The 15,712-nt window shown below is 39.6% G+C and overlaps 1 protein-coding gene across 1 annotated transcript in view; it reads right to left on the bottom strand.

Moving 5' to 3' along the window:
- Positions 1 to 15,344, bottom strand: part of ZNF385D (zinc finger protein 385D) — a 900,615-nt gene extending 885,271 nt beyond the window's left edge. Inside the window, exon 1 of the mRNA XM_058729761.1 lies at positions 15,048 to 15,344. Within this exon, the coding sequence (XP_058585744.1) occupies positions 15,048 to 15,153 (106 nt within the window). The 5' untranslated portion in view covers positions 15,154 to 15,344. The remainder of the gene's footprint in view (positions 1 to 15,047) is intronic.
- Positions 15,345 to 15,712: the final 368 nt, after the last annotated feature.

Genomic DNA, 15,712 nt, shown 5'->3' with positions numbered 1-15,712 from the left:
TCTAATGGCCTTTATTTCATCTAAGAAAAAGAAACCAGAAAATATTCTGAATTTAAGAGCAGGCATTGGATAAAGAATTTGAAATTCAGGACAAACTTTTGAACAGCCTTTACAGGAAGGCAGCTACTAAGCATTAGAAGAATGAGTGGCACCGAGAATGAATGTCCAGTTGGAAGCGAAATTTTAAACGGCAACATACTCATCTCCAAAGTTATGAGAACCATCTCTATGATTTAATGACCCAATATCATAAGCCTACAAATCATCTGGTTACACATCCAGGCCCAGAACCCAGGAAATGGAAGCAGAGGACCTCTTTTTGACATCTAGCAAAAAGTGGGATACTTTTGACTCCCTATACAAAAAAATAAAAAATAAAAACCTCTAAAACTCTATTTGCCCATTCTGACTTATTAGCTGGGAACAAAATAAAAATGCCATTATATAATGCTTCTCTCAGTGTGGCCATTTTGTTTTTCTTTTTTAAAGTTTATTTATTTATTTTGAGAGAGACAGAGACAGCATGAGTGGGGAAGAGGCAGAGAGAGAGAATCTCAAGCAGGCTAGGTGCGGCCAGCGATTTTGAGCAAAATGCAAAAGCTGTCTATATTATTTTTCCTTCTAGTAAAAGGCTAATACCAGCTCATTTGTAAGGAGGTATTGGATTCTGCCAGACAGAAAAATCTCTTGGAACTTGCATGATAGTATTTCTCCATGTATGTTGTTAGTTGAATCAATTGCAGCCTCCACCTAGAATTAACTAATGATGGTAGATTTAAATGGCCACGGCGAGGGGCACTTGGTGGCTCAGTCGGTTAAGCGTCCAACTCTTGATTTCAGCTAAGGTCATGATCTCACAGTTTCATGAAGTCAAGCAAGCCCCACATCAGGCTCTGTGCTGACAGCATGGATCCTGCTTGGGATTCTCTCTCCCTCTCCCTCTCCCTCTCCCTGCCGGTCTGCTGCTCACACTTGCTCTCTCTCTCTCTCTCTCTCTCTCTCTCTCTCTCTCAAAAAAAATAAAGAAATAGATAAATAAATAAACATTAAAAAATGCTTTAACGTATAGAAATAGTTAAACTCTGAGGAAAGCAGTGTTGGTATTGAAAACAAAACAAAACAAAACAAAACCTCAAGCCAAGAAAAAGTGGAGCTGAATTTAGAGGCAAAATGATGAACTCAGCTTGAAATGACAATGGGAGTACCAGTAGAAATGACAGGAAATGATGCCCTGTGGACACAGTGCATCTCTCACTGGTATGAAAACTAGTTATGAACCATATGTAAACAAATGAATGTATAATGTCACTTCTATTCCTTGGCCACGTAATTTTTTAAGAGGGCTGTAAAAGAGAATGAGATCTATGTAGTAAAGGCAGCATAAGGTTCAAAAACAAGGTACTTTTAAGGTACAGGAAAGTTCTCAAAATTGTCTGTGGGATCACTTTCTTACTTGAACGGAAGGCAAAAGAAAAGCCACAAATGACATGACACATGAGGATGGGATTACTGCGACTGTTAAAATCACAGCCACTTTACTAGCTTTAACGAGATCCTCTTTGGGGACACTTCCAACGTTATGTTGGAAAGTAGTCACAGTTGAACTCTTACAACTTGTTTCATTTTCTGAAAAATTTCAGGAACTAATAAAGCAAGAGCTAAATAAATCTTTACTAGACTGTTGGAAGAGCATGATTTCTTTCTTGAAAACATATGCCTGGGTAATTTTATTCTTTTAGAGCAAACTACTTTTATGATTTTCCACAAAAATACGCCAAGCCATCCTCAAACTAACCTCCCAATGACTTTCAAATGACTTTAGTGTGCGGACACACATTATATTCCCATACACACAGAGCCATACTCATGGAATCGGCGCCACGGTTCCAGCTCCAGACACAGTAAGTATTGTGCAGTTCTTGGCAGTTTCCTAAGGGACATGCTTCACTGTATTCTCTATGCACATTATGAAAATCAACCAAAGTTCTGTAATTTATTACCATCATTTTTACTAGACTTCACTGACGCTTCTCTAAGAGCCAACTTCCAAGATTCAATGCTGTTTATTTTAATAACAAAGCAATGACGTGAAGTCTTAAACATTCTTTCAAAATGGAAAAAATACCAATGCCCTTGTAAGCCCTGTTCACTGTAGGGGGCACGAGAGGCACATTGTGTTGACATACGTTGTCTCACTGTGTGTCCCTCTGTTCACCTCATGCTTTAAGTGTTAGAAACAAAGAAATAACACTCTGACTTTAACATTTTGGCTCTCCTTTAGTATGAAATCATGAAATAAAAACGAATAACTGTGTATTCCTTTGAGACTCTGATAATCAGGGTGATCACTCAGTTGGCACATTTCTGTTTCCATCAGGTTATAAAAATTGAGAGCCTTCTAATATTATTTGATTATGCTGCCCCTCTAGAGATCACTAGCTATTATTACCCTAAACCTTTTATTATTCTGAAACACAGAGTCAGTTATTAAAATATCGCATTTGAGTGGCGCCTGGGTGGCTCTGTCGGTTAAGCATCCGACTTCAGGTCAGGTCATGATCTCACGGTTTCTGAGTTCAAGCCCCACGTAGGGTTCTGTGCTGACAGCTTGGAGCCTGGAGCCTGGAGCCTGCTTTGGATTCTTTGTCTCCTTCTCTCTCTGCCACTCCCCGCCTTGTGCTCTCTATCAAAAATAAGTAAATGTAAAAACATTTTTTACAAAATATTGCATTTGAGTTATAAGGATGGAAAAAAAAACCACTGCAGTCTTTTGCTGTTCAAAACAAAACTCCTTGATGTTGCATCACAAACACATTTGGAAAAGTAGTTAAGTTGCCAGGTTTCAAATTATCAGAGAGATGGAGTAAAAACAAATTCATTGAATAACACAGAATTTCCAAACTCAGCTAATGGACAAGATGATTCATTGTTCTGATGTGGCAAGACAAAATGGAAAGTCAACAACTGGAAAAGCACAAAAATGCAGAGACTGGAAACTTTCAAAGTTGGGCATGGAAAGCACGCAATTTGCTGTAATCAGAATGTAATAGGCAGCATTAATTTATAGGAAGATGCCTTTTGGAGTACCAAATTAGCCTAATCAATTTAGAAACTTATTAATGGTCCTGACAATTTTCCTTAAGGACCACATCAAGGTATATAACATAACTGTTAAAGTCACTTTAGCATTTGCATAAAATTAGTTTATCTTCACATCAAATCTGAGTATGGTTATAAAACCTATCTTGGAATACATTTCAGAGCAATTTTCAAATTAAAGTTTCATTAGTACTGCCTTAATACTGTCATTTATTGATTGTTCTCATCTCCATTCCAGTCATAGACTATCATTGTCCCAAGTAATTCATTCCAATGTATGATAGACTTAACAGAAGCTATTTCCCTGAATATGTGGAAAGAAAAGGAAACTATTCAGGGTAGCACAGAGAACATCAGGCATTGAGTCAGACAAGGTTAGTTCATGATCCAACTTTGCTATCTACCAGTTACCCAACCTTGCCAAATCACTTGACCTTTTGTTTATGTATCTTTAAAAAAATGTAACTGTCGTAATGGTAACACATACCCACCTAATTTGTGGGAAGAAACAAATGAGAAATTACAGATGTCATTTCAGTATTCTATAAAACACTATTTCATTGTTATATTTTAGTGCGTGCCTTGATAGGAATAGAATGCTTGCTCTAAATGGACAAAACAATGTGAATCCCGTAATTCATAATGGCAACCTTTTCTACCCTGAAGAGTATTTCGTTTTTCCTCAAATTTTCTTACACATGCTAAAAAATCCTAATTAGGGAAACTTGTACTTTGTTAAAGGCAATTTTTTAAGAAGGAAATTCTTTCTTCTGATGTCCTCGGAGTTTTGAAGAGTTCCTCTTCAAGTTTTGAATATTTAAATTCAGAAATCATGTTCTAATTTATGATCTAAAAAGAGAAAACATGTTTCGGAGTGCCTGGGTGGCTCAGTCAGTTGAGCATCTGAGTCTTGATTTCAGCTCAGGTCATGATCCCAGCGATATTCTCATTCTCATTCTCTTTCTCTTTCTCTTTCTCTTTCTCTTTCTCTTTCTCTCTCTCTCTCTCTCTCTCTCTCTCTCTCTTCCCCTCTCTCTCTTTCCCCTTGCCCCTCTCCCTGGCTCATGCTCTCTCACTGTCAAATACGTAAAATTAATTAATTAATTAATTAATTAAATAAAAAGAAAACTTTAAAAATTTTTGGTATCATCTCTTCAGGTTAACATGTTCTGGTTTTTCATTTACAAAGAATCAAGGAAGCATACATTGGGATCAGACATAATTTATGATTAATAAATTGGCGCCTGGGTGGCTCTGCCGGTTAAGCATCTGACTTAAGATTAAGAGTTATATATATATATATTATATATTATATATATATAATATATATATATGAGTTATATATATATATATAACATATATATATATAATATATATATAATATATATTATATATATATATGAGTTATATATATATATATAATATATATAATATATATATAATAAGAGTTATGTATATATATAATATAATTAAGAGTTATGCCACTCATTAATAAGGAATTTCTACAAATACAGAGTGCTCACCCAAAATCCATAGGAATGGAAAAATGGTATTCTGAAAGGAATTTCTTAAGGTCAAACTTTTCTTTATGAGGCGCTAAAAAACTTTACTCAACTCACTAAAAGCCATTAATTAACCAATAATTGAACCATGTCTACTTTACTCAGAAGGGACCAAATGACACAGTGTATCAAAAATTTGATAGATCATGAGGCTGTTTTTAAGGCAATTCTTAAAGTATCTTAAGATTCTGATAACTATTTCAACCCTCTACAAATTCTATGTCTACCACATTGCAGAATTTAATCATTTACTCATTCAACAACATTTGGGGATACCTACTTTGTTCAAGGCACTGTCCAGCATCGCAAGAGGTAGAAAGATTAATACAACACGGTCCCTGTCATACAAGAATTATTCTCTGTGGGATTATAGCTATCATTGTCTAGATTATTGATGCCTGGAGAGACTTGTGAAGAACTGTGAAGAATTATCAAGGGAAATCAAATTAATTCACTGCATCCTACGTATTAATTATTTAAGCAAATATGAACTTGCCCACTGCTTTTACCCCAGAGCTACCCCTCTCATTCCTGGAAGGTATCCATTTTCCCAGGTTCCCCAAAGAGTCAAGCTGACTCCAGTTTTTAACTCATCACAAGGAGTATCAGCACGATGAATTTGTCTAAGTAAGTGGGCTCAAACTCACTGCCATGCAACCATAGCCAAAGGTATTGTTAAAGGAAGTGAATTTACAAAGCGTGGTCTAAGGAATACATGGCCTTCCCATTCCGCTAGAAACTTTGAAATGTTTAAAGTTAAGACAAACCAGAAAGCATCCAGTAACTACACTGCTCTTCACTTTTAGGAAAGATTCCTATCAAAGTCTCTGCTGTATGAACAAGAAGATGTTATTCGCTGCATCATTCAGTTCCCTTTTCATGAAGACTCATGGGAAAACTTCCCTCCAGTCTCAGTCCTAGGAATGGTGTTTTTCTCTTGAACAGCATTGTTCTGATGATATCTGTGCCCACGGATGTGATTGCTGTTTAAAAGCTTAGGGCCAAGGACCCGTGGGTGGCTCAGTTGGTTGAGTATCCGGCTCTTGATTTCAGCTCAGTTCATCATCCCAGGGTCATGGAACAGAGCTGCATGACAGGCCCCACACTGAGCTTGGAGCCTGATTAAGATTCCCCTTCCTCTTCCCACCCCCCACCCATCCACCCTGCCTCTCTCTCTCTCCAACCCCTGTCCCCCGCTCTCTCTTCCCGGTTTGTCCCTCTCCCCTGCTCACTTGTTCTAAGAAAAAAATAATAATAATAAAACCTTAGGGCCAAATATACAGACCAAGTCATCCAAGTGGATAAACCCTTAGAACACATTTCTTTTCCTATCTTTCCTACTTCTAAGGAAATTTCTCTTTGTCATGTGCTTCTGAATGACCAACTGATTTTTAACTTTCTTAAGTGTAATTGAAATACAGAGAAGTGCATAAATCATAGGTACAACTTGAGTTTTTGCAAGGGAATAAACCCACATAATCAACACTCAGATCAAAAAACAGAACATTTCAGCATGTTGCCCCCTTCCCCTCCAGAAATTATGATGTATTCGTAAGTTAGTTTTACTTAATTTTGAACATGTGTGAATGGACTCAGGCTTTTGGGGCTTGCTGGCCTTTGTTGGTCAACATTGCATATGTGAGATTATTGATATTTTAGTCTGCAATTACAGTTTATTTCTTCTCATCCTAGTCTCTTATTTTGTAGATTTAATTTAGCGATATTTTACATTGTTTTTTTTTTTAAGGTTATTTATCTATTTGGAGAAAGAGAGAAAGAGACAATTAGCAGAATAGGGGCAGAGAGAGAGGGAGAGAGAGAATCCCAAGCAGGCTCTGTGCAGAGCTCAAACTCATGAACCACAAGATCATGACCTGAGCCAAAATTAGGAGTCAGACCCTTAACCAACTGAGCCACCCAAGCACCCCATATTGTTTTTAAAACTTCTCAAACTAGGGGCGCCTGGGTGGCTTAGTCGGTTAAGTGGCCGACTTGGGCTCAGGTCATGATCTCACGGTCCGTGAGTTTGAGCCCCGCGTTGGGCTCTGTGCTGACAGCTCAGAGCCTGGAGCCTGTTTCGGATTCTGTGTCTCCCTCTCTCTGACCCTCCCCTGTTCATGCTCTGTTTCTCCCTGTCTCAAAAATAAATAAAAGGTTAAAAAAAAAAAAAAAAAACTTCTCAAACTCGTTACCAAAAAGGTAAAGAAGAGACATTGTTTGCTTAGATATGCCATTAAAGGCCCAGGGAACAAAAGAAAAAAATGAACAAAGTGGACTGTGAAAAAATTTTTAATCTGTACATCTAAAACCATTACCAACAGAATTAAAAGGCAAACCACAGAATGGGAAAAACTTGCAAATCATATACCAAATAAGGGACTAACCAAAATATATAGTGAATTCGTAAGACTCAACAACAACAGCAGCAAAACAAGCAATCTAACTCAAAAATGAGCAAAGGACTCAAATAGACTTTTCCCCAAAGAAGATATACAAATGATGAATAAGCACACAAAAAGATATTTAATACACTAATCATTAGGGAAATGCAAATCAAAAGTACAGTGAGGGTCACCCGGATGGCTCAGTTGGTTGAGTGTCGGACTTTGGCTCAGGTCATGATCTCACATTTCGTGAGTCTGAGCCCCATGTAGGGCTCTGTGCTGACAGCTCAGAGCCTGGAGCCTGCTTTGGGTTCTATGTCTCCCTCTCTCTCCACCCCTCCCCCATGTGCACGGGTATGCATTCCCTCTCTCTCTCTCTCTCAAAAATAAACATTAAAAACAATTAAAAAAAAAAATACAGTGAGATACCATCTCATATCTACTAAATTGGCTACCATTAAAACAACAATGAAAGGAATGAAGGGAGGGAGGGAGGGAGGTGAACGAATGAACCAGAAAATGAGTTTTGGCAAGGATCAGAGAAATTGGAACTCTTGTGCACTGGGAATGTAAAATGGTACAGCCACGAGGAAAAAAAAAAAACACTATGGCAACTCCTCAAAAAATTACAAACAGAATCACTATATGATCCAGCAATTCTGCTTCTGGGTATGTTCCTAAAGGATTGAAAACAGCCTGGAAGAGATGTTTGTACAGCCATGTTCACAGCAGCATTGTGCCCAAAAGGCAAATGCAGAAGCAACCCAAGTGCCCATTGATAGAAGCATGGATAAACAAAATGTCATTTATACATATAACAGGAAGGAAATACTCTAATATATGCTACTCTACATGGATGAACCTTGATGACATTATGCTGAGTAAAATAAGCCAGTTACAAGACAATTATTCTCTGATTCCACTTACAGGAGGTACTTACAGTAGTCAAAAGCATACAGACAGTAAGTAGAAAGATGGTTGCTAGGTAAGAGGGAGAGGGAAATGTGGAGTTATTGTTTAAAGGGGATAGAGTTTTAGTTCTGCCAGAAGAGTTCTGGATATGTGCGGTGATGAAGGATGCAAAACTATATGAATGTATTTAATGCCACTGAACTGTACCCTTACAAATGGTTAGGATTATAACGTTCATGTTTTATGTATTTTATTCGGATCATTTTCTTTAAAAAGGTAAAGAATAAGTAAGTAAACAGTGTCTATTCACCAAAGTCGGAAAATCAACTAATACCCTCTAGAAAAAAAAAGTAAAATATAACAATTCTGAAAGAGAAGCTCTTAACTTTTCAGCTAAACCCAAGTCCAATCAACCATAATATCTTATGAGTCGATATTTCTAGTTAATTAAATTATGTGGTTGACAAATTCTGTTTGTATTTCAAAATTTTTATTTTTATTTATTTTGTTAAATTTGTTCCTCATTTTTCATTTTATTTTATGGCACATATAGTGTAAGCAGAAGGAAGAGAGTTCAAAAATTGTCTCATCTTAGCTATGTATATGCATATTTCCTAGCTTAGTTCCTTATCTCTAAACTGTTTTTAATGGTATTTCTTTGCTCCTAAAATTGTGAATTAAACATAAAGAGCTAATTGTATTCTATCAAAGTACTAGTTAAAATGTAGTAGCTGTGGGGGCACCTGGGTGGCTCAGTCGGTTAGGCGTCCGACTTCGGCTCAGGTCATGATCTCGTGGTCCGTGAGTTTGAGCCCCGTGTCAGGCTCTGTGTTGACAGCTCAGAGCCTGGAGCCTGTTTCAGATTCTGTGTCTCCCTCTCTCTCTGACCCTCCCCCATTCATCCTCTGTCTCTCTCTGTCTCAAAAATAAATAAACATTTAAAAAAATTTAAAAAATACATAAATAAAATAAATTGTAGTAGTTGTCTAGCTATTTTTCATACACTAAACGCTCCATGAGCTCAGGGTCTTTCTTTTCCTGTCAACTTTGATATCCCCAGGACCAATATTCTGTAAGCACATAGTAACTACTCATCAGATATTTACTGACTGCATCATGTTAAAGCGAACAGAAAATAATTAATTGCCCTAAATTCTCTGATCAAAAAATCTGTTCAAAATTTGAACATAAGTTAGGAAAATGTGCTTTAAAAATATATGAATTTCCTGATACTTTCTACATTTTCCATAATTTAGTTATATTGGTTCTGCTATCTTTTCATACATCTAGCACAGTACAAAAATATGAGGATGATGATTATAACAGGCCAAGTAATGTACATACAACCCTCCAACATTCCCACTCCAGGTCTCAAGACCCCAATCCCTGGAACCTGTAAATGTCACCTTCTTTGGGAAAAGAGTCATTGCAGGTAGGATTAAGTTAAGGATCTTAAAATAAGAAATTATTCTGGATTATCAGGATAGACCCTAAATGCAATCACAAATGTCCTTAGAAGAGAAAAGCAGATGGAAATTAGACTTACAGAGGAGAAGGCAATGGGAAGACAAAGGCAGAGATAGAAGTGATGTGACCACAAACCAAGGAATGCCAATGGCCACCAGAAGTTGCAAGAGGCAAGGTACAGATTCCCCCCTAGAGCCTCCAGAGAGTACACAGCCTTGCTGAGACCTGGATTTCAGTCCAGTGATACTGATTCCAGATTTACGACCTTCAGAATTGTGAGAGAATTCATTTCTGTTGTTTGAAGCCACCACATTTGTGGCAATCTGGTTGAGTAACTATAGAAAACTAATACTTGATGGTGATCAATCAACCCATGAAATTCAATCAATCACTTAGTATCACCATGTTACAGCTAAAGCAAAGAAATGTACAATAAGTTGACTAAATTCTCACATTTTTAAGTTTCTTAATGTTTATTTTTGAAGGAGAGATGGGGGGAGGGAGGGAGGGAGAGAGAGAGAGAGAGAGAGAGAGAGAGGTGGAGGGGCAGAGAGAGAGAGAGGGAGACACAGAGTCTGAAACAGGCTCCAGGCTGGCAGCACAGAGCCCAATGTGGGGCTCAAACTCAGGAAACGTGAGATCACAACCTGAGCTTAAGTCGGACAATTCACCAACTGAGCCACCCAGGAGCCTCTAAATTCTCACAGCTTGTAAGAAACAGAGCAAGGATTCAAACTAAGGTGGTCCAGTTCTTGAGTGCACTTTCTTAAATGCTACATCATGTTAAAAGACTATTTTGTCTCTGTAACTTTAAGGCCAAATTTTACTATGAATGAAACACTTGCATCCACTTGAGAGCTCAATCCAGTGCCTATATTCTTCAAATTCTAGGTGATCTGGATAGATTTGGTACACTGAGACTAACTACTGGAAGTTCTTCTCAACAAAATAGTTTCAAAATCTAGAGTTTTCAGGACGCCTTCTGGAGTTTCAAGTGCATTTCTTTGTTTAAGTAAAAGTCAAAGAAAGATACTATAGACATATTTCATTATTATGTCTTTCATTTCAATTGGGGGTAGATGAGAGATTGTTAAAGAAGAAAGAAATCTCTAATAATTGTCTAATAATAAATTATAAAAACAGCAGCGATTAACTCTTTAGATATATAAACAAGGACACATCACAAGACCAGAATAAAACTAAACAGAGGATGCCTGACCCCGTGTTATAAGAAACCTTAGTTAAATCCGCAAATGGACCTCCTTAACGCTGCACTGTAATAGTATTTGTTGTTCTCATGGAGACAGATAGGTCTAATGGGTAATCAAGATATGCCAAGATTAGTACTGTGTGCCAGAAGACGGGCTACATAATTACATAGAGGCAAAGTTAAGAACTCTCCTTTACTGTAAATCTCTGACTTAAGAGACCAGTTTAGAAATGCTGTATGTTTGCCAGCTTTGGTACATATAATTCGAGATCAGAGTGGACTGCCACTTTGTGTTTCAAATAAGGCAAAAAATGAAACACATGGTTGGATGACACTACAAAGTAATAAAATCATTAAATGGCCTAGAGCACTCTATCGTCACTCTAAAACTCTGTTCTGGTATTCTCTACCAGTACATCAGTAGGTTAGGAAAAAGATACTCTTTGAATCCCATTCTCAATCTCTGCAAAATACTAAAAGTGGTACAGAATTACCTGGATTTGATTACCATCACATTTCAAATGCGATAAAGACTTTGTGAAGAAATCTGATTCATCTCTGCTTCTCAGTATCCTTAAAGTTCTTTCTTATTGAACTTTATTTTTAAAGTTAAGGATGGGTCAATCCACAAACAGGAGTTATTGCCAATCTTAGCAAGCCCTAGATTATGTAAACTAATGCATTTTTAACATACTGGAGTTTTTTTAATGATCTCAAATGTGTTTGTTAATTACTTGTTGAAATTAATTACACCAAATTTGAGGCACATAATTCCATTTGAGCTGATCTAGGTTTCCAAAGAGCCTACTCAACTGCTTGCTTAATGTTCAACCCACAGGCTTTATTTTATTCAAAGTCTCTCTGTAGAGGCTTGTCAAAAAACCAAGGAGTGACATCTACCTTGAGCTCTAAGCCCTTGCAACATTCAAAATTAAAACTCCTTCCCCAATATCAGTTTCTTTGGTCTGTGACACCAATATGACTCAGATGCTTATAGAGCTTAAATCATTTTCCAGAAATCTGGTTGTTCAAATCACCAAATAATAGCACATAAATAGTCCTATTGTGCAAATATGAAACAAAAAAAATTGTCAAACACCTAACAGATGTTCGTGTGATTACAAGGTTAACCCACTTATAAGACTCATCATAAAATATTTTGCAGTTCAAAAATTCATATTTACAATCAATTTCAATACTTCGTTACCAAGGTTAAATATGTTAACCACTGTAACAACCTCATTATCTACTTCTAAAAAAACAAACAAAACCTCAAGCCAAGTTACCACTGTACTATTTTTATATTCCTGTGAATGTATTCAGAAATGGATTACTTACAGTACACAAAGTATGATTTTTTAAGACTTCAAATATTTGAAAGGACACAAACGTTAATTTTATGCAACACTACGTTACTACTAGAAAACACAATTTAACCCTAAAACAAAAGAAATCAAAGGAATAACTTAGTTTACCGTAACAGAGAAATGTCCTTTTATTTGACAACAAACAATAAGATACTAGGCAAGTGTGATGAAACCTAGTAAGATAACTTGTCAAAGATTCTCTATTTCCAAAGTTGTTCCCCCATCTGGGATATGAATCATTAGTATCCCAACGGACTTATGTACTTTTATCTGATCATTCCATTCATGTGCAGGCAAATCAGATCTGTGACTTAAAATACATCATTATTCCCCAGATATGCATAATTATAGCTTATGAAGAAATACAACAAATACGATCTATTTGTTGCTTTCGTTTTTTGTTTTAAACCCTCAAAATCTTTAGACAGCACATAACAAATTATCTGAAGAACTCATCAGTAATGAATTTATAGTTGGAGATTACAAGAAAATAATGGAAGATGTGTCCTCAACTACCTGCATACATTTTGCAGTAACAAATGCAACGTCTTAATTAAATTTCAGATAAAATAAGCCCTAAATTGGATGTGAATCTTTTAGCCAAAGTTGTTATTGTAGATGAGACACTATGTTTTGTTGAATTACAAACATTTTTCATTACTGAACTTTTGATGCACTAGTAAATAGCAAATCACAGCAGGGGGTGTAATTGTTTTGAAAATACCGCTGAAAATAAAAAGGAAATTTTCAAACAAGCTGCATGTATCTCTTAATAGAAATTCAACATCCTGTTAGGATCTGAGCATTAATTATAAGCTGGCTAAACTATGAGAGTGTCCAGGTAGACCTCAGGATAACTCTAGAGAGTCATACAAATGTGATGTTAGCATCAGGTATATTTAATGTTATAAATCACAGATCGTTAAGAGAAAGGCTATACAATACTACTACTGATTTACAATAAAGGGGCTCAAAGAAGAAACACTGTCAAGGGGAACACCAAGACCTCAGCATTTAGCCCTCTCTACAGATGGCAAGCCAAATGACATAAATGTGACACGTTTTTCATTTGATTTGAAGTCTAAGTTGGACGTTTCTGTTAAACATTTGAAATAGTTGTACATGAATCAATCTATGATGTGGTACTAATTTTTCATGGGGTTTAGAACTCAGATAGTCCTCCCACTTTTCAAATGAGGTTCGACAAGGTTGAGTAATGATTGGAGGAATCAACTTTGAAGTCCAGCAATCTTGGGTTCTAAAACACTAACTCTGGAACTTTTCCAAATTTTACATCTCTAAGGCTCCTTTTTCCTTATCCACAAAATGGAGAAGTAAGGATGTTGCCTTCCTGGGGTTGTTATATATTTAAAGGAGCTGTAAGGGCCTTCATACAGTGCTTAGTGTGCTGTGAATGGGGAAAAAAATGTTAGGCGTCATTATTACGGTTGTTCTTGTTCTTGTCAAATGACCCCAAGTTCCTTCAGGCACTCTGTAACAAAGCAAAGCAGTCCAGACGTCCTATATTTTGGCTCAGGTTTCTTTCTAACACACATAGCTTCTAGCACCTCACTTATTGAAATCTAAGATAATACATTAACTCAAGATGCTTACCCATTCCCCTAGTCTATGGTTGAGCTCCATGGATAGAGCACTCCAGTTAATTTCTGAGGAACATCTGGAAGGAAATGCGAAGACATTGCAGCAACCCCCAGACACACTGTGCTGCATCCATCAACATAATTTGAAAGGACCCATATTTGCCTTTCATGTTTCCGGGACCAGAGGATAGTGACTAAATTACCCAGTACGGGGCAAGGGTGGCAGGAAAACCCAGAAGGAGATAAACCTTTCCCAGTGGTTTCAGGGAACGTGGTGAACCAGAACTGAGTGGACATGAGAATCGCTTTTAACAGACAAGTAGCAAACAGCCTCAAGAGTAGAGAAAGACATTTCCCTAGGACATCCCCAGAGAGCACCACAGGAATGTCAGCAAAAAGCACCAGTTCCAGGGTCCCTAGTTACACCTACAGAACAGAAAGTAGTCTTGCAAGTCAGTTCAAGCTTCCAGAATTTGGAGATGCTCATAACACCCAGGAACATCGCATTCCTTGCTACTTTAGCTGAAGCAGACACAAACATCATCCCCAGAAACACGTGATGCAGACAAGTCTGAACTGTAAGGGGGGCAGACAGGACACTGGGCATTTCACAAGGGGCGACAGTGTGTTGGGCCCCGCAGGTTTCCTCTGACCCCAATTTGCACGCACAATAAAACTTCTCCCTAAACGCAAGAAGTCACAAGGCACGCAGACCCTGTACTCTCTCCTCCAACTCAATCCCCTGGACCAGGAAGGCAATCAGATCGAGGGGCACTGATTTACCCTTAACCTCCCAACCCCACCCGAAATGTTAAAATTATTCCCCTGGAGGAAGGCTTCCTGTAACTGGGTGGCATCCCCACTGCCCTCAAATCTTGTACATCCGGAGGGGAGATCTTGAAAAGAAACAAAAAAGGCAGGAAAGGAAAAAAGAAAAAAGGACGAATTAGAAGGAAGAAAATGAAAAGACAATCACGAAGCTAGCCCGCCGTGCTTTCTTATCCCAACAACTTCGCCTGGTTTCCCGAGGAGGGAGCGCGCCCCACACACACCCAATAGGAGACAGGCGGCAGGGAGTCCGTCCTCGGTGGCCCAGCCCTCGACTCCAGCCGGAGCCTGGCTGACCCTGTCGCCCCCTGCCGCTGCTTCCTCTGCCCCTTGGTCCCCGTCAGCGCATGGTGCCTAGAGACCCTCAAGCTCTGCGCTCTACACTCCGGGCCCCCCACTGCCTCACATCTCTGCTGGGCGCCGAGCGGAAGACACAAGGGAGCAGACTGACGGTGTGGGGTTCGAGGGGACAGGGGGATGTCCCGGGTGCGGACTATGCGAATGCCCATTCGGTACGCCTCACCGCGCCCGGGGGCGCAACCCCAGCCCCGCGCCCGCCCGGCACCGCAGCCAACTCCGCCACCCGCACGGAGACACCTCTTTTGCGCTCAACTTACCGCGGCTGGACTGAGCTTTCGGCGCCCCCAGCAGTTTTTCTCTCCTTCCTCCCGCCGAGCCCTTCATCCTCCTGCCGGCGGCCGCCCTGCGTCCCGGCCCCGGCATCAGGAGGAGCGGCCGCCCGGGCTGGCTGGCCCCGGGGGCGCACAAGGGCCGGTCTGCAGCTTCGGTGGTGAGAGTCACCACGAGGCGTGAGCGGCTGCCGCGGAGAATAGTCCCCGGAGCGCCGCTCGTGTGGTCCCTCGGGCGCTGGCTGGAGGTGGCTGTCGGCGCGCCTCTGCCTCCGCCGCGCCCGCCGTGCTCTGCACGCGTCCCGAGCCCGCGCCAGCCTCAGGTGCACCCAGCTGGGGAGAGGTGCGAGCTGGAGCGGAGGGAGGGGCCGGCCCGGGGGTGCCGGGGAAGGGAGAGAAGGCAGAGCGGAGAGAAAGAAACCGAGGGGAGAGGAACTAGCTTTCATGGAGTGAGTGGATCCTGGGTGTTAAGGGGAAATGCGAGCGACAGCAATGCATCCAGAAACTAGGGGTATTAGAAATGAGCTCAAGTGAGCTGCTTCAGGAGGCTCGGGAAAGGGGCTTTCCTTTTGTGCTTAGGTCCTTTATCTTCCCGGGTTGCACACAGGTCTACCTGAAAACAGCCCCACCCCCACCTCCACACCCCTCTTTTT

This window comes from Neofelis nebulosa, chromosome 5 (genome assembly GCF_028018385.1).
Source record: "Neofelis nebulosa isolate mNeoNeb1 chromosome 5, mNeoNeb1.pri, whole genome shotgun sequence".
In the NCBI taxonomy this organism is placed as follows: Eukaryota; Metazoa; Chordata; class Mammalia; order Carnivora; family Felidae; genus Neofelis; species Neofelis nebulosa.
This window is presented reverse-complemented; position numbering and strand designations above follow the sequence as displayed.